General features: G+C 38.5%; 3 protein-coding genes across 13 annotated transcripts in view; 2 read left to right on the forward strand and 1 right to left on the reverse strand.

Annotated features, from left to right (window-relative positions):
• Positions 1-2,301, forward strand: part of lcorl (ligand dependent nuclear receptor corepressor-like) — an 18,776-nt gene extending 16,475 nt beyond the window's left edge. For both annotated transcript variants that reach the window (XM_079461833.1, XM_079461834.1), the window contains exon 8: positions 156-2,301. In XM_079461833.1, the coding sequence (XP_079317959.1) occupies positions 156-169 (14 nt within the window). In that variant the 3' untranslated portion in view covers positions 170-2,301. The remainder of the gene's footprint in view (positions 1-155) is intronic.
• Positions 2,252-12,555, reverse strand: ncapg (non-SMC condensin I complex, subunit G). Of its 9 annotated transcripts, none has more exons than XM_079461849.1 (22): positions 12,375-12,555; positions 11,041-11,158; positions 10,774-10,977; positions 10,383-10,611; positions 10,137-10,282; positions 9,171-9,255; positions 8,894-9,089; positions 8,497-8,646; positions 8,144-8,284; positions 7,841-7,964; positions 7,445-7,534; positions 7,169-7,354; positions 6,379-6,489; positions 6,074-6,193; positions 5,759-5,989; positions 5,241-5,422; positions 4,961-5,123; positions 4,703-4,873; positions 4,384-4,510; positions 3,107-3,151; positions 2,940-3,009; positions 2,252-2,829 (listed from the first exon to the last, which is right to left on the reverse strand). In XM_079461849.1, exons 2-22 carry the CDS (start codon positions 11,146-11,148, stop codon positions 2,703-2,705), a joined length of 3,006 nt encoding a protein of 1,001 aa, XP_079317975.1. In that variant the 5' UTR covers positions 11,149-11,158; positions 12,375-12,555; the 3' UTR covers positions 2,252-2,702. The 9 variants fall into 9 exon arrangements, with proteins under 9 accessions (XP_079317975.1, XP_079317974.1, XP_079317973.1 ...); XM_079461848.1 differs by lacking the exon at positions 12,375-12,555 and adding an exon at positions 11,742-11,839 and having other exon boundaries at positions 11,041-11,155; XM_079461847.1 differs by lacking the exon at positions 12,375-12,555 and adding an exon at positions 11,742-11,838.
• The window catches only part of fam184b (family with sequence similarity 184 member B), a 20,617-nt gene continuing 6,490 nt past the window's right edge, over positions 12,536-26,662 (forward strand). For both annotated transcript variants that reach the window (XM_079461837.1, XM_079461838.1), the window contains exons 1-7: positions 12,536-13,066; positions 18,102-18,281; positions 18,363-19,016; positions 22,468-22,603; positions 23,470-23,621; positions 24,255-24,527; positions 25,536-25,631. In XM_079461837.1, coding sequence (XP_079317963.1) covers positions 12,917-13,066; positions 18,102-18,281; positions 18,363-19,016; positions 22,468-22,603; positions 23,470-23,621; positions 24,255-24,527; positions 25,536-25,631 — 1,641 coding nt within the window. In that variant the 5' untranslated portion in view covers positions 12,536-12,916. The remainder of the gene's footprint in view (positions 13,067-18,101; positions 18,282-18,362; positions 19,017-22,467; positions 22,604-23,469; positions 23,622-24,254; positions 24,528-25,535; positions 25,632-26,662) is intronic.

Genomic DNA, 26,662 nt, shown 5'->3' on the forward strand with positions numbered 1-26,662 from the left:
ATAGGTACATTATAACATTCACATTTAAAAAAAATCACACTTGTATTGAGTTAACTGATTGTTATGCAAGACTACTGTTTTTATGAGGTAAAAGGCTACAAACATTCTGAATTTAAATGAATCAAATCTTTCTGTCTACACTTTTCTTTTCACAGGGTCATTGAAATAACTTTGGGCCAGTTTCCAGTATGACATACTCTTGAACTCTGACATACGGTGCCTTTTTAAAAGTGGTCTGGCTGAGTATCACAAGCATTAAGACGCGCAACCTCAGCAAGCGATATGTAGCAAAAAAAAGCTTACGACACTTTTTGCACTATTTAAATATATTTTATGTTGTTTTTGTTTGTTAAAGGTATTATTTCCTTTTAAAATGTCCCACGATTTAATTTTTGCTGCAGACTGGAGGTAAAAATCTTGGTTCCGAGAACTTGGAACTTGAAGGAGTATGAAAGGTTACATGATCTGTATTTTGTGATATTGGAGTCTCGTAGTTGAACTCTTTTGAGCCATCTTCTGTACATGGCAAACTTTTTTATAATTCCTTTTTTTATTTCTCTACATTTTACAATATTTTGTGTTGTAAGAGATTTTTTTATTAGATTCTTTGCAAACACTTAAACGTTAAATCTGTGTCTGATAAGTCTCTTGCTGTAAATGTTAGGTCAGGGAGACCTACGGCAGAAAACACAAAGCGGTACCCTCAAAATGCATCATAAGAAAGTGCTGGTAGAGTCTATTTTTTCCTTCAGTATGTATTTAGTTTGTTACAGCTTCTGTGAATTTGAACAGTTTCTCAAGTTTTTTGAGCATTAATTTAAAGCTACGTTTTTGTTCATGTTGCACTACCGAATCCCAAATGTTACCATTTTCCTTTCACAGACTACGTTTGTAATATGTACAGCATATTTTAGTGCAATCAATGTTTTACTCTCAAAGACAAACGCAAGAATCTGTTTTAAATTAAAAGCTTTTAGTATGATCCAGAAGCAAATATGTTCGTTGTTTCTTGAATACCAAACCTTTGTGTGAAATCTATTGCAGTATGTGACACCTACCTCCTGAAACTAATGGCATGGTGCTTATAACTTAAACTGGTATTGATTATCCTAGTGATGCATCATTCAAGAACCTTGTCACTGTTCACTGAGCCTGTATGTTTAGTCTTGACTCTTCTCCAGTTTATTTATTTAAATTCCGTATTATTAGTTCTACTTTCCAATTGCTGTTGTTTTGACAATTTCCTAATTGTGGCTTTAGGTTTTTTTGAGGTCACCTGAATTAATTTAGGCTCCTTGCAACAAGACTAGCGTATCTGTGCAATAAACCTAGTCCGTGCTACACATTGAGATCACAGATGTATTTGGGACAAATTTCTACTGAAGAAAAACAATGTAGCTTATATTTGTTAATTCTACTAAAGTTCATTCCTGAAGTTATTTGTGTAGTAGAGTGTTTCATTAGAAAAGTTCTTATTTACTAACACTGCGTCTCTCAACCAGGGGGCTGGTGTCCACTAGGGGGTCTTAAGATGGTGTAAACTTTAAAAATAAGACCACACCAGCATTAAAATCTATAATAACTAATTTATTTAAGTCATACAGTGGACTCAATTCTGCAAGGTGTAAACAGTTTTAACTTGCAAATGACCATTGTATAAGTGGGATAATTCATGGTAGCTGTGCATGAAAGGATGGTTTTTGGCCTCCACGTCATGCATTAAAATCCTTTAATGCACGGCCAGCTGTGGATTCACTTAAAATCCGTTAATGCACGGCTAGCTGTGGATTCACTTACATATTTTATAGTGATTTGTTATTTTACAAACATACATCTTATGCAAAGCCCTACAATATTTTGAAAGTAGAAATTGTGAAGGGGGACTTTAAAGTCAAAGGTTGAGAAACACTCTAGCTCTATCAAATCAAAGTTCTGCATCACATATACATAACCTGTATCAACATGGAGGCTTTTGCACAAATGTGCCACAGCAGGTTTAGAGCCCTCTACCATTTTAAAACATGAATAATTAAAATGAGTGTAAATATTTTGCATTATATCTGTATACTTGCCGATCTGTATGCCGATCATATGCTGGAGTTTGGTACAGGCATTGTCAGGAGCCCTCTGTATATTATTTTATGCCATTTTGAGGTTTTGGCCACTGTTTCCTGGTGCTATTTGTTGTATATATAAACGTATATAAATTATATACGCATCTTGTATTTTCTCTTAGTGTTTTTCCAATACTTGCCTCCAAGTGTCTTGATCACTAGAACAATAAAAGCTTTTGCAAATGCGTGACGGTTTTGCTTTTTCAATAGTTTCAAAGCTGTGATTCATTTTTATTCAATTTGTGAAATACACCAGTGTTATACAAATACACATGTTTAGATCAGTTTTAGTTTACAATTACTGATTTACAAAAACATTTTGAATGGAGGTTAAGCATATTAACCATACTTCTGACTTTTTAAACTACAGATAAAAAATGTTATACAGAGATATTGACAAATGACAAAAGTATTGCAGCTGATGTATCTTTAAAAACCACTGTAAAAAACCCAAATATAAATGTCCTTGTGAGGAGTCAGAATATAGCAACAATTGTTCATACTGTACTGCTGACTTGTACAATTTAGCAGTCATAGGATGAATACGATAAAGAGCATCTTGATGATGTCTTTAATTCATAATCTGGTTTAGGAACCATTGGCTTCTTGGTTCATGAGAGCCGTCAAATCCTGCTTGGTTTTATCCAAAGCAGCAATCTTGGCACGTCGAGTGGGTCGCACTGATGGAGGGGCTTCGGGAACATTCTCTTCATCACTGCAAAGAGCATGGCATACCAACAGCATAAGAGTTAAAATATCAACTCAAGAGTTAAACACTACTATAAGGCTTGTTCTTTAACATCGTCATTGCAATAAAAAAAACACCTTTCATCAGAGGACAGATCTGCTTTACTAGTTTTCCTCCCATTTTTGGCAGTGGATGCTTTCTTCTGGCCTGAACAAAATAAAGACACTGCATATAAAAAAATCGGATAAAAAAACTGAAGATTTGATCAAATGTGAAATAGGAATAAAATGGGGATAAACAGCACCTCTTTTGGCACGTTTAGGTTTAGTCTCATCTTTTGTCACAGTCTCTGCAAAGATAAATACGAAGATTAAAGGGGTCATATGGTGCTGATAGATGTTTTTCCTGTGTCTTTGGTGTTATAGGTTGCCCATGTATGTAGTAGACAGTGTAGACAATGTAAAATTATGTCGGAACAAAAGATGCATTTATCTAAAAGCAAATTTTCATCCAGACCTGCCTGAAACGCCTCGTGTAATCACACCAAGGCGAATGTACATCATTTTGTGGTATGACTTGAGTAAGACGGCCAAAATCTATACGCAAGTAAGGTGGGTGTACTTGTAAATCTCATTGTATTATCACCGTCATGTCATGGAGATACTGTGTGTTTCATTGCGAAAAAGCCTCTTTGTTTGCCCTTCCAGAAGATGAGACAACTAAAAACGAATGGTTACATTTTATTTACAATACTGTTCCAGAACAGTGAAATTTGAATATTCAAGTGTGTGCAGCGCATTTCACGGATCATTGCTTCACAAAACCTGGGAGAGATCTAGACCGGTTGTGCACGAAAACGTATGGTTGTTTGTTCATAGTCTTCATAACGTTGTATATAAAAGGTAAAACAGTCTGCGTTCACGAGAGCACTTCGACGCATGTGCATTCGGTTGGGCAAGAAAGTGTAAGTCTTCCTTAATATCGAAATCAAAGATCAGCTTATATACAGCGTGTTTCTGCTTGTAAATACAGAGTTGCGCTTCCGGGTTGTCAGTCAGAACACCGACATCTGCCCCCACCGAATCTGCATGTGTCGAAGTGCTCTCGTGAACACGCACCATAGAAAGACAAGAGAGGAGAATATATCGATTAAAGACGTTATTTTGTTTTGTTTTTCGCACAAAGTATTCTCGTCGCTTCAAAAAAACTAAATTCTTCTTTCCTGTAGTTCAGTAGTAAGAGCAGTGGCAAGGTTGTGGGTTCTATCCCAGGGGATTGCACATACCTATGTATACATGTATAGTATAATGATATTTAAGTCGCTTTATGCATTTGGCAGATGCTTTTTATCCAAATGCAATTTAAGCCACTATGAGCTGACTGACCAATTTACAGATGTCTTTAGTACTTTACTGGACCTTGACAACAAATAGAACCAGGCCTGGAAATCTCTTGGATGTCACCTATATATATATCTTCATTTGTGCTACGAAGACACCGGGAGGTCTCAAAACATTTTTAACATCATGTGGGTGCATAAAAAGAAAATGTGTTAACCGTGTTGTTTGTGCATAGTGATACCTTCAGCGTTGTCATCCAAAGCAAGCAAAGTTGTGTCCTGGTTGCTGGATGATTTAGTGCAACAATCTCTATTAAGCTTGTTACACAGCTTCTCAATTACCCTTGTACAGTATTTATCTTTTACTTCCTGTAATATGAAGAAAAAGACAGACAACAGTCATGTGACTTGGATTATCAATATCTGAGATTACACTATATTTTAAATAACAGCAGATTTAGTGTAAATGAAAGACAAATTTAAACACCATATTACCTTTTGCCATAATCAAATAATGCTTTTACCCACCTGTGTGTGAAGAGTGATTTAACTAATAAGTACCTGTAAAATGTCTTTTAATAAAAGCTGCAATTCATTGTTGGCAGGTCCTGGTTCAGTGGTAATCTCCAACCAGCTCAGCGTTTTACAGTAGAGACGCACTTCAGGAGCGGTGACGTCCCTTAAGATCTCATTACAAATCCGCACTGCCAGCGAGTCATGCACAGAGGCCCCCTGCAGAAAATAAATTTGGTTACTTGCTTAAAATCCACAGGAAAGAAGAGGCATTCATTTTGCTAATGTATTCTTGAATATACACACCTGTAAAGCAGCAGGTTGCATAAGAGCACTAGGTCGTGTTAACTCGACGTAAAGCTCGGCCACATTGGAGGTGTCCACCTCAGATAAAGGAGACGTCACAGGAGCGTTGAATAGTGTCCTGGTGGTCAGCAAGAAGCTCTCTTCAACACATTCTTGATTCGCTCTGGTGGATAAAAACTGTGTAATTATGGTCAAATTCACAAAATCATGCATGGCAAGTCTGAGTTTGGCTTTTATCTTGTGTCCTAGTATAATTTTTCAAAAGATTTTGAGTGCATACCTGCTCGCTCGGGCATAAATCTGTAAGAAAACCCCCAGGCAATGGCGTAGTCTCTGATCATCCTCTGTTACAGGATTATACCACAACAGCACCAGGCGGGAGAGCAGCTTTGGACTTACGATTCTGCCACAGTACATTAGCTTTGCTAGACCCTCTGCCGTTTCAGTGCGAAGTTCACAGATCTGAAAGAATCGATTTGGGTTTCTACAACCATTCATAAATGCAATCCTTTACTAATTCAATACTTCTGGTAATGTCCTAATAACAAATAATCTCCATCTCTATACAGTAAACACCATAAAAAAGCAACCACTGCAGACATTGTGAATTCAGCCTTGTTGCAAAGCTGCCCTGCCATATTGGGCCAATGATATCGGAAAGTTATTGCATTTTGGTGTGGGATAAAAGTATCTGTACAAAGAGGAAAAGCTGCTAACAAGAATAACAGATATGGTACATTCACTATAAAAACAAATATTGTAACTAAACAGCTGTTGTGTAACGGAGATATGCAGTACCTCGCTATCAAGAAATTCTGAAAGCATCTTCAGAATGCTCTGCACAGTACTCTCCTCCTCATCTTTAGCTAATTGGTTAGGATTTTCGTTACTGTTGTCTGGAGAGTCGGGTGACTGTGATGCAGGAGGGGCCGGCTTGTCTTGAAGGATGTTGAGGCCATTGAGCAGAAGCTGATCAATGAGAGCTCTAAGAGCACTGATCCTGATTTTAGGCTCATCTAGTTGTGTGATCTACACACAAAATCAGAAAATAAGTCACTGAAGTCATCAAATCAAAAATTCAGCCCTATTTAACGCAAGTATCTTATAAATTACCTGCAAAAGCAGCACAAGGTGCGTGTTGGCAAGGTCTTTGCTGTGAAGAGCAGCAGTTCCCAAGCCGACAATCGCCATGTTACGAACAGCAGGGTTAGGGTTCGACACACTTGGCAATATCTAGAAGGGAGAGGTCCATTGAAAGTTATATCCTCATGATTGCAAATCAAGTCATGCAATGAACGGTTTACTGGAAATTCAAAGTAGTTTGATCAATGCACAATATTCCAACTGTGTATAGGTTTGTTCTGAGCTTTAGAATAAAAGAATGGCTATTAATGATTTTATGAATGTGTATACTATACCAGTGACTCTGTTAGAGCAGTCATGGTAGGGCAGATCCCTCTCTTGATGCTCATTTGCTTGAACAACTCTGCACACATCGTCAGACATTTTAACAGAGTCTCTGGATCACTCTGTGGAAACACACAGGATTGTTGTACAGCATAAGAACATTATTTGTTTTTAGGCTTAGACTGTGGTTGATAAACATTGAATATTTTCAATGTGCCAGCCTAATTTTAGTAATACAGCGTAATGTATCTTCATAAACTATTCTAATTTCTACAAAACAAATACATTCAACGTTGCTAAGCTCAAATGTAAAAACGTTCGCACACGGATCTTGCATGAATGGTAAGATCAGATGGCTGGAGGGCAATGTATATATATTTAAATCAACTATGTGGCCATTCAGGCAGACACAGCTGAAACTCAAGATAAAGAAACACACCCATTTACTAATAAAAGGACCATAAAACAAAACAAACAAAAGCAAACCTCAAAGTACCACAGCTTTGAGAGAGAGCCAACAAGCATAAACTTTCCCTGTTGTTCTTACTGACAAACCTAGCCTACATACTCGACTAGAACGTACTTTAAATTCCAGCTTTGTGTACATAGTCCATGTTTATTGTTGACTTCCACGTTGCTTTGGATAAAGCGTCTGCTTAATGAATAAATGTAATCATATTTTAACACCACACTGGCTTTATCAAAAGACCAGTCTACAAAACATACAACACTCGTCCAGAAGCATTTTCGGTCCAATTGTTTAGTTTTATTTATATGTTTATATGATTTGTTGCAAGATACCTTTTCCATCCGCTGCTCCTTGATGTTATCAGTGGACTGTGAGGCTTCCAGAGCAAGCTGATTCTTGAGCTCCTCCAGCTGAGAGATTGAGTCTTTCAGCTCTGCCGCACGACTGAAATCCTGACAGCTGATGCACTCTTCTAGACTCTGCTTTGCTTCCATTATCTGCACTCGGACCTCAGCAAGCTTCAGACAGAGAGTGCAAGACAAATGAAAAACCCAGGACAGGAGATTTACTCAACTTCAGGCTCCTGGGGTTAATGATGTCTCACTCACTTTCACTTGTTTTTTGCGTTTCTCGTTCTCATCTACTGGCTCAGCAATGGGCAGGATGGGCTCTCTCACATCAGAAATTATTTCAGCAATCTGATTAAATCAGAATAGCACATATTTAAACCCAACCGTGTACATAAATTAAACAAAAACCTCTTGCTCTACGACTATATAAAACACTTGAGATTATATTTTTTGGAATATGATTAGAGACAAAAGATCACCGCTGGGACAAATCTACGATTGCAAAAACATTAGATGTCAACGACACAAATGTGATTATGTACATTATGTTTTGTTTCTTGGTCAGTAAACAATGGTCTCTGTCTTAAAGGATGTACATGGTATGGAAAACAATAAGATGAAGTAATTGATGTATCTAAAAAGACTCAAGCTGACCACTTGAATTTTCTGTGTGTCGTCTCGTAGAATGCCAATCAGTTTTTCAACCAGCAGACCAATCAGAGAGGTGGGAGTGTTGGGCAGCACAAGAATCTCTTTTAGCACTGCCACCATGCGTTTCCTAGAAGAAAGCATGAAACATCAGCTGCTTTAACTTCACATTAGACTAAAACATGGTGTCATTTTGTTTTGCCTTTAAACTAAATTGTGTTCAGCTGAAAAAATTGCATGAACGCTCTTTAACACCCTAAAACTCAATTGACAATAAAAATTGCCAAGTGGACTAGTGATAACTCTGACCTGCCACCCTCCTCAGAAGTGTCCAAACACCCCACTAGCAGAATCAACTGCTGTCCAACAAACTCTTGGGTCATCACAATCTCAAGCTGCGTCATATCAGCTCTCTGCTCCTCTGAAAGCTGAGTAATGCTCTTCAGAAAACTGAAACAACACAATAGGTGAGATGACAAAAACAAAATGTAAAATCATAAATAATTATACTTTTTTTGGCAAATAGTTTCAATTAAAAAGTAACAGCAACTGACAAATCTCAAACAACTAATGTTTGCAGCAGTAGCTGTGTGCATTGTGGTGATAGGGATGATATCCAGAAGACAGTGGGAAATAGTGTCAGCAATGTAATGCATATTCACCTGTACAGATACTCTGCAAAGATTGCTGCTTCAGGAAGTATCTGCTCCAGTATTTCCTCTCCCTCATCTCCTTTACTCTTGACAAACTCACACAATGCTCTCCAATACAACACATTTTCACATGTAAGCGAGTCCACAGGAATTAGCTTCCTATACACAGACACAAATATTTAAGCAATGTTAAACCTTTAATTGACACGGAGTAGTGCCAATGAAATATCTCTGCCAGTATTTGGCATTTCTGATTTAAGCACTTGACAATAAATTCCAATTTAAGGAATAGGCCATTCAACCTAATGTGTGCTATTTCCACAAATTGTGTTGGGAAATGCCTTTACTGCAAATTGGTACCTTGCAAAGATTTAATTAGTCAAATGAATTTGTTAAAGACACTGACCTCTCATCCAACCCAGCAGCATTCTGCAGGAGCTCATCAGAACTTGTTGCCATGGAGAAGATGGCATGAAGTGTGATCAACGCAGTCTCTGCACAATTTTCCACATCCAGTTTGTGCAGCAGCTGCAACACATCTCCCTGCATCAAGCGAAGCCATGCGGGCACCAAATGGGTCTTAACAACCTCCTTCACAGAGTCTTAAGAGAGATGCACATGAATTTTAATGCATGTAGATGTCTGTTTTGACAGTTTGATTGGTGAATGTTGCATTCCTTTACCTGCAGAGTCGTTGAGGCCTTCGTGCAGTAGACTGACTCTCTGAGCGATGGACAGAGCTCGAATATGCACTTTCTCCGCAAGCACCTGAAGTACAAATAAGTACACTTTTTTCAGACTTATACACGCACGATCTGACTCCCCTCACTAAGAAAAAGCCAAAACACCAATATATCCACAGCCAAATTAAGAGAACTCCAAATTTTCCATTTCTAAATGTAATGTGGCCATTCCAGCCCAGTGTTTGTTGTATCGCAAAAAAAAAAAAAAAAAACACGTAGCTCAGGATTGACAAAGTCATCCAACAGCGATGTGAAAATATTCATTTACAAATAAAGCACTGTCACTGTTGTATTGCTTAAAAGTGAATATGAACTTGTTTTCTTTGCAATATCTGAGGTCTGAAAAAATACAGTGCACATTTTATGATATTTTGACAGGTTTCTCCAGTTTTCATTTACTGCAAATAAATGCAATAAACAGAAACAATATTTTTTTTGGAATTTGGTAAAAATATAGATTAGTAGTTCACAGAATGAAACAAGGTTCACCCAAAAATAAAATTTTTGTCATTTACTCACCCTCAGATTGTTTGGTTAAACAGAAAGAAAGATATTTAGAATAATGTCAGTAACCACCCTCTATTGACTACCATAGTATACATTTTCCCTTCCATGGCAGTAAATGGGGTATGAGATCTGTTTGGTTACTGACATTCCTGGAAATATCTTCCTTTGTGTTAGCAGAACAAAGACAGTTTGTAACAATGTGAGGACAAGCATATAATAACAGAACTTTCATTTTTGGGTGAACTGTCCCCTTAATTTTTCTATATGTATTGCTTGGGTAAGATGGAATCTACCAAGATAACAAACAAAATATTTTCTGAATCTTATTTAACTAATTCATTAATAGGCCTACTTTCTATAATTTTTTGAACAAAAACTGTTTTCCCCAGACAACGTTACCTGATAGGTAAGTTTCCTGACTTTCTCTTTGACGTCCCTGGTGCGTTTGTAGATTTTAGAGAGTGTGACAACTGAGGGGGCAATGCAAGAAAGCACAGCCCGTCGAACTTCAGGGTTGGAGTCATTTTCCAGAAGCAGCATATATGCTATACACAAAATTAGTCACATAAAAAAAGTGTTTTCATCTGCGATCACAAAACTATAAAAAATGCTCAATGCATCAAATTAGTAATTGTGCATACGAACCTTTAATGGTCGGGCAATCTGGGTTATTGGGGTCCTGAAGGCGGGCCATTGCTAGTGCTGCCTGTATCCTAACATTGGGGTATTTGTCTGTGACTCTGACGAGCATAGCCTCGTGTATCCTATCACACAGATCATCATCTATCTGTGCATTTTCACTCAGACTGCCCAGCAACTTATTCACCAGCTGACACACACGAAACCGTACCGCATGACTGTTTGCACCATGAGACTGAGGGAGAGAAAAACAGCAAGATGGTAAAAAAAATATATACATAAGAACACACAAAGATGAGAACATTTAAATAGTCTCTTTTTAAAATGGGTGCAGTTTTAGTACAGATAGTAAAAGGCAAGCATATTTTCACACACTACTGTGAGGTAGTAACAGTACCTCCAACAGGAAGTTAAACAGGAAGTTTAAAAATCCATTGTCCTCTTCCTCTTCTTCCTCCTCATTTACTGGGGTCTCAAAACAAGCTGCAAACTTTGTTACGAAATCAATGACATTCTCCACGGCTGGCTCACGGGTGTAAATAATCATGGCATACTTCAGACAGCGGATGAACTCTTCGTGGAATTCCTTCTTATCCTCCAACTAAACAGAAATTGTCATTAAAAACTGTTCAATGTCTCAGCAAATATAATTTTGATACTGTACCTTTATATATCTGTTCTTCAAACTGGCAATGAGTTTGGCCTTGTTATTGTGAGCCTTTTGTGCACGCCTGAAAGCTTCTTCAATCTCAAGATCAGTGTCTCCGGTCATGTTGATGCTACTAAGACGAGAAGACACATGAACTGTTTCTGCTGCGTTGGCAGGTTCAGATCGATGAACATCAAGCATTGATATCACGCATAACGTAACGTTATAAGACATAAACACGTTTGGTTTAGCAGCAAATAACGTTAGAGCTGTTAATAAAAACACACTTCGTATTTTATCTTGGTGTTAAAGTATTAGTCACGGAACACTTGAATCTCAACAGGAAACGAATCGTTACCTGATATTTCCTCGACCCATCGGACACGTTTATTTCTCTAAATGAAGAGTTATTCACTGAATTAACTCAAATTACACAACACGCTCCACGTTAACCGACGGGAACCACAAATGCAAGGTGAAAACTTAAATATATCAATCCTAGTAAAACACAGTTTGTGGTAAGATGCCGAGCGACCTCCTCAGATAAATAGTTAGCCCAACGGCTAACAACAACACAAAACACTTTCTTTATAATATAAAGACAATTCTTTATCATATTTCTTTTCAAATACTCTTTATTGACGTGTTCGTGAAATCCCACATATTAAGCTACGTGTGTTAATAAAGAGATGAAAGCTTTTAAATGTGTGTCGTACCTATCTGTAGGAAGGAACTGCGAAGCTGCTTTTTCTTCTTGAGCAACAGAGACGCGCCACTTTTCAAATTCCGCTATCGCGAGAAAAACCAAGCACCGCCCTCTGCTGCACCCGTCTGTCTTCGACAGATGTTCACGAATGAAGAACAACTACCGCTAGGGGGAGTTCGGTGTCTTAAAAACAGTTATCAAAACCGAATGGCTTCATTCGAGGAACGCTTGCAGTTGATTGTGTTTTTTTATTAATTTATTTTTCTGACATCTTACAAATGAAGGTGGCGCTTCAATTGACGTTTCCTTGTTGATCATGGTCGTTGAATGCCCCCCCTACAATTGTGTTGGCTGTTGCAACACAATTGTAAAATATGTGTTCAAAATGTAAAAATATGTCCGAATAGGTTTGGCATTTCAATATAATTTTGAAGTGCATTTAATAACCACAACAAAATGTTTGTTTTAGTGTTACTAAAGTTGTAAAATACATGTAAATCTGTAACAATATTCCCCGGTCATCATTACATTTCCGTTTTAAAGGATGAGTTCCTGAAGCGTGCTTGAAGACATTTGTTTGTTTTACTTCACAGTTGTCCAATAGACAAGAAATACTGTTTCTTATGTTTATGGTTGCCCTTACCTTCACAATTTATCTGGACCTCTTGCTGTTGTAAAAGGGCGATTTGAATCATTTCTGTAAAACCTGCTGTTGTTTTTAATATTGATCATAAAAACTATAAACGTCATCAACACCGACAAATAAAGGCGAGTTATAAAGTAGGCATAAGAAATAACAAATGTGTAGTGCGTGCGCGTGTGGTATGGGAGGGGTAACGATTACACTGCGGTTCTCGTGACTCGTGATTGTAGGACTGTAGTCACGCCCCGGGTGAAAGACAGGTGTCCGGGTCGGGGGCACATGCCGTCACGCCGTCGCTGAGTCCTGTCCCGCGTCTCGCCGTTCTGCCCAGTCCGTGTCCGGTGTCCTGATGGCATTAGCGTTTGAGCTTTGCGCTCACCGGAGGAAGCGTCGCGGCGGAGCGGGAGAGTGTTCGCCGGTCGCTTCAGCATGCAGAATGGTTTCGTCTGTAGTAAGGACCCTACTTTCAGGATCACGTAAAGGCGACCAGGGTGGTGCGCAGCCGGATTTGTGATTGATCAGCGCGATTTAACGGGGTTATTATGGCTTCCAGCGCTGGGAAGATGACCCAGCCCCCCGGTGGCGGCGCATGTAACGGGACCGCTATTGCCGACCCCTCCAATGTTGAGCAGGAATTGTATGATTATCAGATGCAGACAAAAATGTGCAAGAAAATAGCGCAGCTGACGAAGGTGAGCGCATTATCTTGCTACTAGTCAATTGAAATATCACGCTACCGGTGACCAAAAACAGCAGGCTGCACCTAACGTGTTCCGCAGTGGTGTGTGCATATATCTATAGATATATATGTTGAGAGAGAGAGAGAGAGAGAGAGAGAGAGATGCATGTATTTTTTCCGCGGCAATGCTACAATCCAGTCCGTCTTTCTTGTCAGTTATGTTTTCAGGTGTGCCCTTTAGTATCTACAGTATACAGCCTATACTAAAAGCACAACTATGAAGACAGTGTCGTCTATAATAATAAATTATTTACACATATTTTCTCTGCCTGACCCACTGCCATCTCTCATTTGTAAAGAAATGCAACAGGGTTCAATGCATTCAGAATCGCATCACTATTTTCACGTTACAGGTGAAGCAGAACCTTAAGGCTATTCAAGTCACGATTGAAATAGATGGCCTCAGTTGTATGTTTGTAGACGGTTTAAATGTGCTTTCTTGGAGTATAGTTAAACCATACAGGCTACTGAATTTCACAATAGATGTTTAAGTCTAAATTTCTGAATGGTGTATGCGCATCAATGGTAACAGAAAGGTGTTTATGTGTATGTACTAAGAAAATGTACAGCTGTTCAATTTTCATTCAATTGGAAAGGTTTGATTTTAAAATTGTATGCATTGTTTAGTGATTTTGTGCTTGATATTTGTTTTACTGTTTACATTTAGATTAGAAGCCAATGGTGATATGTGTTTATAGAAGATCCCAATGTGACAATTTACCCCATGTAATTTGACGGTAAACCCTACTGCTGGGACTCGTTGTCACAAGAGGTCAATGTGTGTTCAATAAACTGTATATTTTATCCCGGGCAATAATAATAAAGCTGTTCAATAACTTTCATGCCTATACCTATACGTAAAATGAATATGGATTGAAATATCCATTTTATTCTTTTGGGTGTGACAGCACACACTGACATCAAATAACCTCACTTGCATTTTTATGTGTTGTTCAAAGACATTCATTAAAAATGCATTTTATTTAAGCTTTTTTAACTTGATGAGCTGCTTGTACTTGTAAGACCACAGCGAACATTTCTGAAAGCTTGTACATTTATTAAATTGCATTACAGCATAATGTTAAATATAAGAATATCTACAACAGAAATGTATCAGCAATTGAGCTTACGATAGAAGAAAGAAATATGATTTTTAGAGATTATCAAGACATTGCTGGGTCAACTTCGTTACATATCTTGTTGTAATATGCAGGAGGTACAAAAGTATCAGCAATTTAGCTTACAAAGACAAAGAAACAACTTTTCATTTCTTCAAGCATTGGGAATATATAAATAAATAGAAAGTATGATTTTTTAAGAGATTTGCCTGCTAGGCCTTTTGGTAACTTTCGGTAGACAAAAGGGACTCTAAAGGAAACACGATCCACTATTGGCATGAACGCACACAATAGATCTAAATGCATTTCACACGTTTATTTAGATTTATAAATAGGCTTCCTGAGGTCTTAAATGGTGCTATTAATGTGATAGAGTCTCTATGATGATATACTTCAACTTCGGCTCTGCCAGGGGGAATGCTTGTGGTTTAGGTGTATTACATTTCCAATAGACAGGCCAGAAAAGCATTCAAGGCATGCAGCATGGAAGTTAACCTCAAGTTGTTGCAATTAGAATATTGTACGTCACATTGGGTATAAAAGCATATGTTCAAATACCAAGTGACCAAACATCTTCCCACAGATCACAAGATGAACGTTTAATAACAAAACAACTTATTCTTGTTAGTGAACTCAATACTTCCCCTGCATTTTGGACCTCTGGAGTCTCATTTGAAATGATGAATTTTTTCTGTCTGCGCCCGGGTGATGCATTACAAAATCAATTACCGTAAACTTTTTTGTCATTATAAAAAATGATCATCCTGTAAGCTAACTATAAATTATGAAAACAGAGAGGGAAGAGGCTGTAATATCCATTTAAACACACATGCATGCACACACTGTTGCTTGTGTATAAAGTAAGAAATAGATAGTGAGGGAGTGTGTATCAGGTTTTATTATGGACATTAGTCAGGGTAGACACGAAATGTAATAAGACACAAATCAAGGTTTCAGTATACCTCATATTGAACACCTTAGTTTGCACATCTAGTGCTCAGATCTGTTTACTTGTCAGATTTAATGGTTTGGCAGAAGCATTGAAATGGCCACAGTGTCAACAAAATAAGTCATGACTCGAGATTCAGACCGGTTACTCTCTGGATGTTTATGTGTATTTTTGTATGTTAGAGTGGTGTATGTTGCCTTTTGGTTAGAGAGTCAGACTCGTGACCAGAAGGTTGCCGGTTCGATCCTCAGGGCCGGCGGGTAACGACTGAGGTGCCCTTGAGCAAGGCACCTTACCCCTACTTGCTCCCCGGGTGCTGCAGTGTTAGCTGCCCACGGCTCTGGGTGTACGTGTTTTCACTACTCTCTGGATGGGTTAAATGCAGAGGTCACATTTTGGGTATGGGTCACCCTAACTGACAAATAGGTCACTTTAATTTCACTTTCGGGCGAAATATCACAACTGCTTTGTGGAATCCCTGTGTCGTCATGTAAACATACTCTTACCAGTTATCTTTGTGTGTGGGTGTGTCTATACGCAAACATTCCCTGTCGGCAGGGGGTAAAGTACATGGTTTAATACTTACTAATGCCGTGCAACTATACTATTTTTATAGATCAGGTCAGTGTGTGTGTGACATGTGATATTGTTAGATCTACTTTCATACGGGCCTTCCTAGAAGGGACATTTTTTGTTTATGGATCATGTGAGCAACATACATTGTAAAAATCCAAGAAAAAATCGGCCCAGACAATCTTTAGAATTATGAAGTTGTAACATTATCTGAAGTTTTCAGTATTGATACTTGGGAATGTAAATGTGTTATTGTGAGCGTGTAACATATTTAAAAGAGCTGCTGATGTAAGAAGTCTGCGCTGAGCAAATCACAATGCTCAGACAAAGCATCTTGTCTAAATATCTGCTGTGCTGTGATAAACTGAACATGAAAATATGTCCCGTAAACTAAAAGCTTTAGTGTAATGTCCAGAACAGAACATTTTACATATTACCTTGAGCTGTTTCTGAGAAATCAGACCTCTGTTAACAAGGGTTCTCATCTGTTTGTATACATTATGTGAATGGGGTGCTGAGGCGCGCATGTTTACAAATGAAATGATACAATTTGAAATCAACCAATATTGATAGAATTTGTTAGGTTAACAGGCGTTGAAATTGTATGTGAAAGACTGGTTAGCATGACCTTAGCATGGAGGAGCTAAGGTTAGTAAAGCAAAGAAGGACTGCAGCTTAGTCACCTTTTAAATCAATGAGGGGGTGTTAATATACAGTATATCTCTAGCTTAGCTTAATTGTTGTTCTATGTTCAAAGAGTAAAGTAAAAAGAATAGAGTACATAAATACAAAAATGATGTCTTTCTATATAAGTCTGTAAAAAACCAACTTGACCTGAATTTATGTGGTGAGAAGAGAAAACCTGGTCTCACAGAGTAGCTAAACAGTAACATTCTTTTATGGGTGATACACACACACACACACACACACACACACAAAACACACTATTAGTTTAATATCTCTGGCTGCTGTATGTCCTTTTTAAGCCGAGGACACTGAAATAGAGATATGCTATTCAATATTCTATTCAAAGTAATTATTTGTGTAAACAAAAGCCATTTTCTTTGTCTGCGGCAGTGCTAGCATCCCCTCTCTTTCCCAGTACAGTCTGTTCACCCTAACTTATGTCTGCTGTATATAACGCAAGCCGACATTTCTGTTTTACAGATACATGACATTACTTTCCCTTCTATTCTGTGCAATGTAGAGCCTGAGAGTTCACGTTCAAGGACTGAGAGGGAATTAGACAAAGGGCAAACGTTATAAGAGGCAGACAGGGACAAACAGAGATATAGGGCAGATAGCTTACAGAGAGACTGTGGGTTGAAGGCCAAGAGAGGAAGAGTGAGAATGGGCGAGTGAGTTTTTAGCAATCTATCATATGGAATGTCCAGCTCTGCTGTGGCGGCGATTAATGGCAGACAGTCAGGCGTCATGGGAACACACGAGCCGCTTGGGGATGAGTGAGACGTTGGGAATCTGATGACACCCCAGGCATGGGGACTTATGGGTAGGACACATTGACGGAGAGCCAAAGTGACACGTAATATTAGTAGTCACTCGTACGGCCACACTTGCAGGCTCAAAAACACATACTTATGACCTGTAAAAAATACACAACAATATATGAAACATGCGTGAACAGCTGCAAACAACTAATCATAAGCCCTCGATACCACAAAATTCTAAGTCAGGCATAAACATGGGCATATAAACTGCAGATGTTTTATATTTATAGTTTCGTTGGTTTCTCAGTATTGAGTTTCCAAGTTATTTGTTTCATTTCATTAATTTTATTTATTTTATGCATTGCATTAACTCATTCTTCATGTTTTTATATTTTCTTTAAGTTATTAAATCTTTAAGCATTTTATAGGCTGCAGTCTGAATTCACAAGTCAGTTCCCCGTATTAAAGTGATAGTTTTCACCAAAATTCTGTCATAATTTAACCCTCTTGTCATTTCAAAGCTGTATGACTTCCTTCCTTCCGCAGAACACAAAATGTAAAAGATATTTTGAACAGCACCTGCACCCATTAAATTGCATTGGTTGTGTGTCCATAAATTGCATTGGTTGTGATATTTTGAACAGCACCTGCACCCATTAAATTGCATTGGTTGTGTGTCCATACAATAGAAGTGAATAGGTGGTGGCGCTGTTCGGTTAAGAAAGAAAGTCATTCAGGTTTAAAATGATAAGAGAGTGAGTAAATTATGACAAAACTTTCTTTTTTGGATGAACCATCCCTTTAAAGTTTGACTAGAACAGTCGCAACAATGCCATCTTGAACCAACAAACTGTGTCTGTATGTATAAATGTTTTACCACAGTTATGATTTTATTCACAGGTTATATATTCCTTAAACACTAAGAATGAGGAGCAGGAGGCAACTCTTCAATCGCTACGTCGTGTTGCCAAGGAGACGCAGGGCAGCCTCCAGCCAACCACAAGCCAGGATGAGGAAGAGGAGGAGTCAACATCTATTCTGAAGACACGCCTTTTAGAGTTGCAGGCCACTGTTGAGGAGGTAAAAACATGTACAGGTGCACAGATCTGTATTCAGAAAAAAACAGACTTACTGCATTGTGTGGTTGTGTGTCCGTTTCAGGTGGAAGAACGTGAGCAGAAAGCTGAATTAGAATATGCGGAACGCATAGCCGTGTTAACCCAAGAGACGGCAGATCTGCGCAGAGACTACCAGAGTCTGCAGACCGAGAAAGACAACCAGTACCTTTTACTGGAACAAACACAGGACGAAAACAAATGGCTAGAGAACAAGTGCCAGGAGCTACGCAGAGCCAGAGATGAAGAAAGAAAGCTAGAGGAAGAGGAGAAGATGCATAGGGAGGAGGAGGAGAGAAGGAGAGAGGAGGAGGAGAGGAACCGAGAGGCAGAAGAGAGGAAAAAAATGAAGGAAAGGTATGAAGAGAGGTTGGAAACATTTACAGATGAGCTACGAGCATTGAGGGAGGAGAAGGAGAGAGTGGAGAAGGAGTGGAAGAGAGAGGTGGAAGAGTGGAAGAAGAGAATGAAGAAGGCGGATGAGGAGAGGAAGGAAGAGCAGGAGGCAGCCAACAAGACGATACAACAGAGTCTCAATGAGCATATCAATCAGTGGCAACAAAAAGAGCAAGAGAACCGCAAGTCCCAGAATGCAACGCTTCACCAGAGGCTCAGAAAAGCAGAGGTAGAGTTGGAGATTCGAGAACAGAGACTTAATGAGAGCAACAGACATTGCAGCAAGATTCAGGAGCGAATAGAGGTACACATGTACACAGATGCACACTACACCTGTAGCACCAGGGGTTTTAAATATATCTGAAGTATCAAATTTTTTACATCACATGTAGTGGTACAGTGGATTTTTTAAATGTGAATTTACAATCTTGGTAAACTGATCGGCATTCATTTCTCAGTTCGCATGAAAATGATTTTTTTTATTATTTACATCACCCTTACGTATCATTTTAGGCTTGTATGCTTTTTTATGCTAAACTAACACATGGCAACATCTAAAGGGAATCCCCCTTTTCAGGATTTAAAACCACGTGGTTTTCACAGCCATGGCTTCGCAGTGTTGTGGCATTTGAGCAATCTGCGTCTAGTTATACATAATGTTCATAACTGTGTTTTATCATGTATATAGCACAGCTATTGATCAGAATCTAGGACAGGAAGGAAAAGTTTTACATTTTGTTTACCTGCTTACATTGTCCCAGATGTTTCCAACGATGTTTGAATCTAGATTCATTTATACCATTGTAAGGTGCCTTCTCACCTGTTGATGGCGTCGTGTTTGTGTTATCCTCCGTTTCCACTTTTTCTGCGAGACGTGAGTCTTGGGAGACTGATTTTCATCAGCAGTGGAAGAGAGACATACAACTCGTATCATTCCACGTTCCTTCACAGCTATTCTATGGTTACTATAGTAAAAATATGATTCATTTGATGAGGTTAACATGTGCACATCTCTGATAATGTGCAGACAGGAATTGATAAGAGGAATTGAAATTTTTGTTTTATTTCAAGTATCCAATTCCTAACCTTTCAATTCCACTTCCAGAATTAAAATAGATTAAATAGATAAAATAGGAGCCATGTCGTTGAGACGTTGTGTGTTTCGTTGCGAAATGAAAGCCTCTTTGTTTACCCTTCCAAAGAATGAGGCAACTAAAAACGAATGGTTACATTTTATGTACAATACTGTTCCAGAAAAGTACAGTCCGAATATTCAAGAGTGTGTGCAGCGCATTTCACGGATGATTGCTTCACGAACCTGGGAGAGATCAAGGCCGGCTATGCACGGGAGCTTTTGTTAAAAAGTGGAGAAATTCAAACAGCTAAAACTCAGCAAGGACTGTGTGGCGCTTCTTTTTCATTGTAAGATTTGGTTACGGACTAACGTGAGTTGAGTTTGATGTTGTTGTTTCTTTGTGTGATTGCAAATGCAAAGACGCGCGCACCGTGGAAAAAATAACAACATAAGTCCTAATAATCAGTAATTATGTTCCAACTTGAGGCAACAAATGTGGTGTTTATAATGGGGTTAATTGAGTCGTGAAGAGACCAAACACTGCTTGATCAAGAAGGGCCGAAGCACTCGCGGTATTTATTATGTTACCATTCCCTGCTGTAATGCGAGCTTGTTTCTCTCTCACACAAACTCTGTATGATGTGTATGGTTGTTTGTTTTTAGTCAATTACTCTTAACACCTGATTTTCCGGATCAGATTCGGGCTCGAATTGATAAGGAAGGATCGATGCCATTTTATCACCTGTCAGTAGTTTTGGAATCTGATGTTCCGAATATTGTAAGAGGCGTTACATTTCCATGCAGTATGCGACCAATCACTACGCACTAGTGAACCTAGTGAATCATAGCACACCTCGCTTTTCAGAGCGATGAGCTTTGTAAAATATCAGCGCGTTTCAGAGAGGCGGAGCAAAGAGGAGATACAAACATGCTCGGTATGTGGAAAATACATCGTTTTTAAACCTTAAATCGTGTATACACATTGTATTACATCCAAAGCAAACAGTAATATTTGTTTTAGCCATGTCAAATGACCCCTTTAAACTGAAGCAAGACACTTTGCATTAAAGCATCAGCCAGTTGCCTCAAGGTAAATTTGTAGGCTGGGGGTTTTTGTTTATCTTCGGGTTTATTGCCAATTCTGAGACGATATGAAGCTGTTCTCCTGCTTCATCTCTGATTACATTGGCCACTAAGCTCCTCTGTGTAGGTTTTGCACTGTAAGCGATGCAAGGCATTTTGTCAGGCGAATTAGCCTGACAAAAATTCTATAATGCCTTACATCACTCACAGTGTGTTTAAATTACAGTTTATTCCTCACACCTCTCGCATATGATGCATCAAGTGTATTCATAAGACTTTCCGTAATACTTGAATGCACAAAACAAAACAAACTAATAGCATAAATGTTGGTAGAATCGTCATTGTACTATCTGTACAACTATTTCTTCAAATGTCATATTTCTAAAGCTAATATAAATTTCTCTAGTTATTCATAGCTTTTAAATATTTTATTGGCCATAAATTGCTATCCGAGTGCAATCTCTGTAAAATTGTTCTTATTCATTCATTATTCATTAATGCCTGGAAGAGTTATTGAAATTATTAGGAAATCATTATAAAGAAGCTGGTTCACAGTGCAAATACACAGACGTAAATTAATCTGTATTTTTCAAAGCTCAAAAGTACACAACACTCATAAAGCAGTGTTATGCGAGAACAGACCAGAACACCCACGCACACCAGCAGTGTTGACGGAGTAAGCCGGTTCACATAAATCCAGCTGAGTGGTCATGCGTAACTGACCTTTCAGCAGGATGTACATCTCATTGTAATTACCGACGTGACTGACACGTCCGATTCTAACTGAGACTGAGATTAGGAGGAATCAGACAAGCACCCACAATTACCGTCACTCAAACACACACAGCTGTGGAGAAAACAGATGGCAGGACCGACTACAACAGTCTGTGACACTACAAAAGATCCGTAGTCAGCTCTAAATCTGTTTCTCTTCATCAAAGTTTGCAAGAAACCTCTGGTAAATATACTTTGTAAATGGGGCGCTAAAGTACATTGTTAAACTTGGCTGTCTCTGATGCAGCTTTTGCGTGCGCCGTAGCTAATGCACATCAGACCTCTTATCTAGAACTGCTTGACACAGCGTGGAGATGAGTAACACTCTCTGCTGTGCCTTCAAAGGGGTTGTAGGCTCAAAGTGTGCAGGAGAACGACATAATCTCAGATTAAAGAGGTCATTTGACACGGCTAAAACAAATATTATCGTTTGTTTTAGATGTAATGCAATTTTTAATAGACGATTTAAGGTTCAAAAACGCTGTATCTCCTCTTTGCCCCGCCTTTCTGAAATGCGCTGACACAAAAAAAAAGAATTACACCTTTTTATAAATGTAATTTAATGAATGACCAAAATAACCTTCATACACTGTATGTTTTGCTTGTAATACTGTGGCATGTCTTGGTAGCAAAATTGGGAGCCTGATCCAGAAAAGTAATAGCCCACCACATCTCTAGCACAAGTTATATGGGATGAGTTACCCACAAAAGTTTAATTCTTTGGTTTAGAGGTTCACTCAACAGCTCTTTCCTTAGAATTCCCCTCTAATATTAGTTATTATTCGGAAAATGACTTTATCTCCCTCTGTTTGATTTCTTGCAGGATCTGGAGGAGCAGTTAGAAGAGGGGCGTCACCGGGTGACCGAGGCAGAGGGCGTGGCAAAGAAAGCGGAGGAGGAGTTGGCTGTAGCTAAAGAACGGTTATTACTGCAAGAAAATGAGCTTCAGAGCAAGTCAGGTACATGCACAGGATAAAATAATGTGTTGAGTAAATTATTCACATTTAAAACATTACCATACCCTTGGTATGGCATTCATGTGTTTTCCTCAGCTAATGTTTGTGGGTCTAGTGGAAAATTACATCATATTATTATATAAATATAAATATTTTTATTTTATTTTCATTTGCTTTTAAATTGAAAGAAAACTGTAAAAAATGATATGTCTGATGTTGACAGAAATAATGAATTGATCCGAACACCACACCAATGGTTAAATAGACATTTACATGAATGCCTTTCAGAAATAGATTTGTTTTATTTTTATGTCACTGAATCATGGTCAAGTTCAAAATTTAATTCCACAGCGTTGAAAATAGCCGTTTTTGAATGCAAGAATGTGTTTTATGTGAATTCCCCCTTATCCATTTAGTGACTTATTTTCGTTCAATGGCTCTGTAACAGCAGCTAGGGGTGGGTTTGCTTCTTTACAGTCAACTTGAATTGCTCTAATGGATGAAAATACGTTATTACTCGATTTATGTATAGGACAGGAGGCATTATTAAATATAAACACATGCTTTTATATAATTAATTATGTTGAATTCACAGAGCCTCAATTATCCTTTAAGCAATGTCATATTTTATTGGAATTGTCATTATCTCAAAATCTTTCACCGGTTAATAAGCCGCCATTTCAATGCCAACAAGCATTGTTCACGTTTGTTTGATGTAATTGTTCTCTTGTTGATATTTACATTTCTGCTGAAATGATTGCTTTTGTCATATGACATTGGTCATTACCAGCTTTAGGTCACAGATTTTTCTGCCTCCTTTGATCTTATCATCGTCATGTCTTGTGTTTGTGTGCTTGTCTTTCCTGCAGAGGAGTTAATGAGTCAGAGTTCTTCTCAGTCGAGGGTCTCTGCAGAGGTGGATGAGCTCAGGTCTCAACTCAGTCGTCTCAACATTAGAAACAAAGAGCTGGAGCTTCAGAACAGTGGTCGCTCTAATGACCATGCCCGTATGCTTAAACAGGTAAGCTATGGCCATCCATCCATCATATACACCAGTGGTTCTCAAACATTTTCATTGAAAGACCCCTCTTGTGTAGGTTGCATCCTTATGTGGCCCCCAAATAAGGACTTCTAATCTTATGGGGATCTTCCATAGACATAATGAGTTCATACTGTACAAGCTGTATATTTTATCCCCTTCCCTAAAACCTAACCCTCACACAAACCTTTCTTCACTGTTACATTTTCAAATAAACATCATTTAGTTTGATTTATAAGCTGTTTTCCTCATGGCGACCAAAAATGTTATAAATTGCTGTGCTCCTTTCGGTCTCATCGTTATTTTGTGACTTTGGACACTGTCTGAACTCTATGAAAGGCTTTGCAAGAATTTGCAAGAAATCATTTGCAAACTGAAATGCAGCTGAGACAGAAATCACAGTGTTTAGTTTGCTTTGAACACAGCATATTCTGTCCTCTGTGAAATATGAGCACAAACAGAACTACGTATGATGAAATATGAGGCATGTCTGCTTAAATGTGAAATACAAATGTTCCTTTAAAAGCATATGCACAAATATTGACCGTTCTTAAAACATCACCACTAAGAATGTATATCCTTACATCAGGGAAACCGTGTGTTTGTGTGTTTTAGCATTCAGATGCTCTGTCCTCTATGCGTCTGGAGTTGCAGCGAGCTCATACTGAGGAGATCAGACGTCTTCAGCAGGAGGTGGAGAAAGAACGCGAGCATGATAGACAGGAGCTGGAGGAGAAGAAGATACAGGTGCAGCAAAAAATGGAAGAAGAGAAAATAAGGTTGAAAGAACAACTTCGGAAAGCATTGGAAGAAGTGATACGCAAACACGCCAGCGAATTGCGGCACACTCACGCATTGCTGGATGCAGAAAAGAAGAATACAAAACAGGTATGACGGCACGGCCCTGCTACTGCTGGCATGGAAATGTGCACACTTTTCTTAGTCACCTTGCAAACAAACAGGAAAATGATTATAAAAGATTTATCCGTGCACAACTCTTCACCATATTACGTCAGCCATAAAAAGGAGTTTGGACTATACTGACTGTCCAATGACCAGGCATTTTTAGCTCTCTCCTCAAGGCCCAACTTACAACCAAAAGGCAAGGGCCAAATAATAACCTGCCCTACATTTTTTCTAATTTCAGAAGCCGTTTCATTCAGATACACGTCACCACATGGAAAAGAAGTCAATCGCAACTTCTGTTTCATGATGATTTTAACAACAACGTTGAGATACTAACTTCTGCTGCCATGGATTGGTTAAATGGTTTTCCTCATCTCACAATTGTTTTACCCTGTGTCTACACCGGATTCTACCGGTGCGACACGACAAATGGCTTGTTCTTAATGGGTTTGTCGTAGCGCCACGTCCAGTGCAGACACGATAAAAATTCTGCTTGCATCACTGCGTAGTTGTTTTTTTACAGGCGCAAAAAGGTACAAAATGCCATCATTAAAAGGATGGTTCACCCAAAAATTAAATTATGTCATCGTTTATTCCCCCTCATTTCGTTCAAAACCAGTTTCATTTTCTTCTGTGGAAAACAAAGGAAGATATTTGGTAGAGGAAGATAAATGTCTCGTGGTATTGTGTTCATATAATGGAAGTCAATAGGGGCCAGTGTTGTGTGGTTACAGTGCTCCTCAAAATATCTTCTGTTGTGTTCTGCAGAAGAAAGTCATACATGTTTGGATTGACATGGGGGTGAGTAAATGATGGAAGAATTTTCACCTTTATGTGAACCATCTATAAATAAGAAGACATTTGAACTAAAACATACATCACCCAGTCCCAGAAATTAATCACAAATGTGATATTTTTTTATTTGACATGAAGAGATCATCTTGAGAAATTATTGACCATATTAACCGTATGATGTTTGCTTTAATACAGGTTGAGGAACAGATGAAAGCCAATGAAGAAGAAAGACAGAGTTTAGACACAGAGAAGGCGGAGCTACGCAACCAACTCAAGCTGTCCAACACAGAGGTAATATCACGTACCGGTTGCCGGAATGGGTAATAGGGTTGCAGTACAATTTGAATTAAAGTAACTCTTTTGAGGGAACCGAAAGTATTTAAATATTGGTTTGTTGGTATTGTTAAACTTTTATTTCCTATAAATTCAAGAAACATTTGATTGTGTTTTAAAATGCAGCAGGTTTGAATGGATGAACTTAAATGGAAGAATCAGCTGCTGAAAGGAAATGTAACCGCTTTTAAAGGTGTTCTAACCACTAGCAAGATACGAAGACCAGTACAAAGACTGTAATGATGTTTGTATGAGGTTCATTGTAATGTGAGAGTTTTCCATGAACCCCCTGGCCGAACAAATGCCCTGGTATACGAACAGGGACCATTACAGTAGTAAAGAGGCTAGACATAGACTGTGAGCCCCGGAGCTTTCCAGATGACCATGATAAATGAGATAGCAAAAATAACATTTGCAGTGCTGGAGGCGAAAGGCTTCAGCTAAATCCTAAATCTGCCAGCAGGCTTGAAATTGGGTTATGATGGGAAACTACTACTTAATAAGTGAAAGGAAAGAGAGCGTTGTTTTAATGTTCTGTCACAGCGTACCATGAATCATCACAGTTCCTGCTATTTTTTGGATGACAGCCATTTGTTTTGTAGGGCACATTTGGGTCATGTGAAATACCTGGTTTTAAAAGCAAATATATACATTTTTTTAAATGCAAAAGAAGATATTTTGAGAAATGTTTTCATACAAAAATATCTTCAATTGTGTTCTGCATAATTAAAAAACACTGCAACCCCACAAATCTACGTCAGTTCTTGGTATGATTTGACTAAGACCGCCAAAATGTATAAGCAAGTAAGTCCAATTCAGAACCTGATCTTCCCAAAATGGCAAGAGGCGTTACATTTCCGTCACACGCTAGCAGTATTCGACCAATCACCACACACTGGTAAACTGGCCAATCATAGCACACCTTGCTTTTCAGAGTGATGAGCTTTGAAAAAAATCAGCGCGTGGCAAAGAGGAGATACAAATATGTA

This window comes from Barbatula barbatula, assembly GCF_947034865.1.
Source record: "Barbatula barbatula genome assembly, chromosome: 8".
In the NCBI taxonomy this organism is placed as follows: Eukaryota; Metazoa; Chordata; class Actinopteri; order Cypriniformes; family Nemacheilidae; genus Barbatula; species Barbatula barbatula.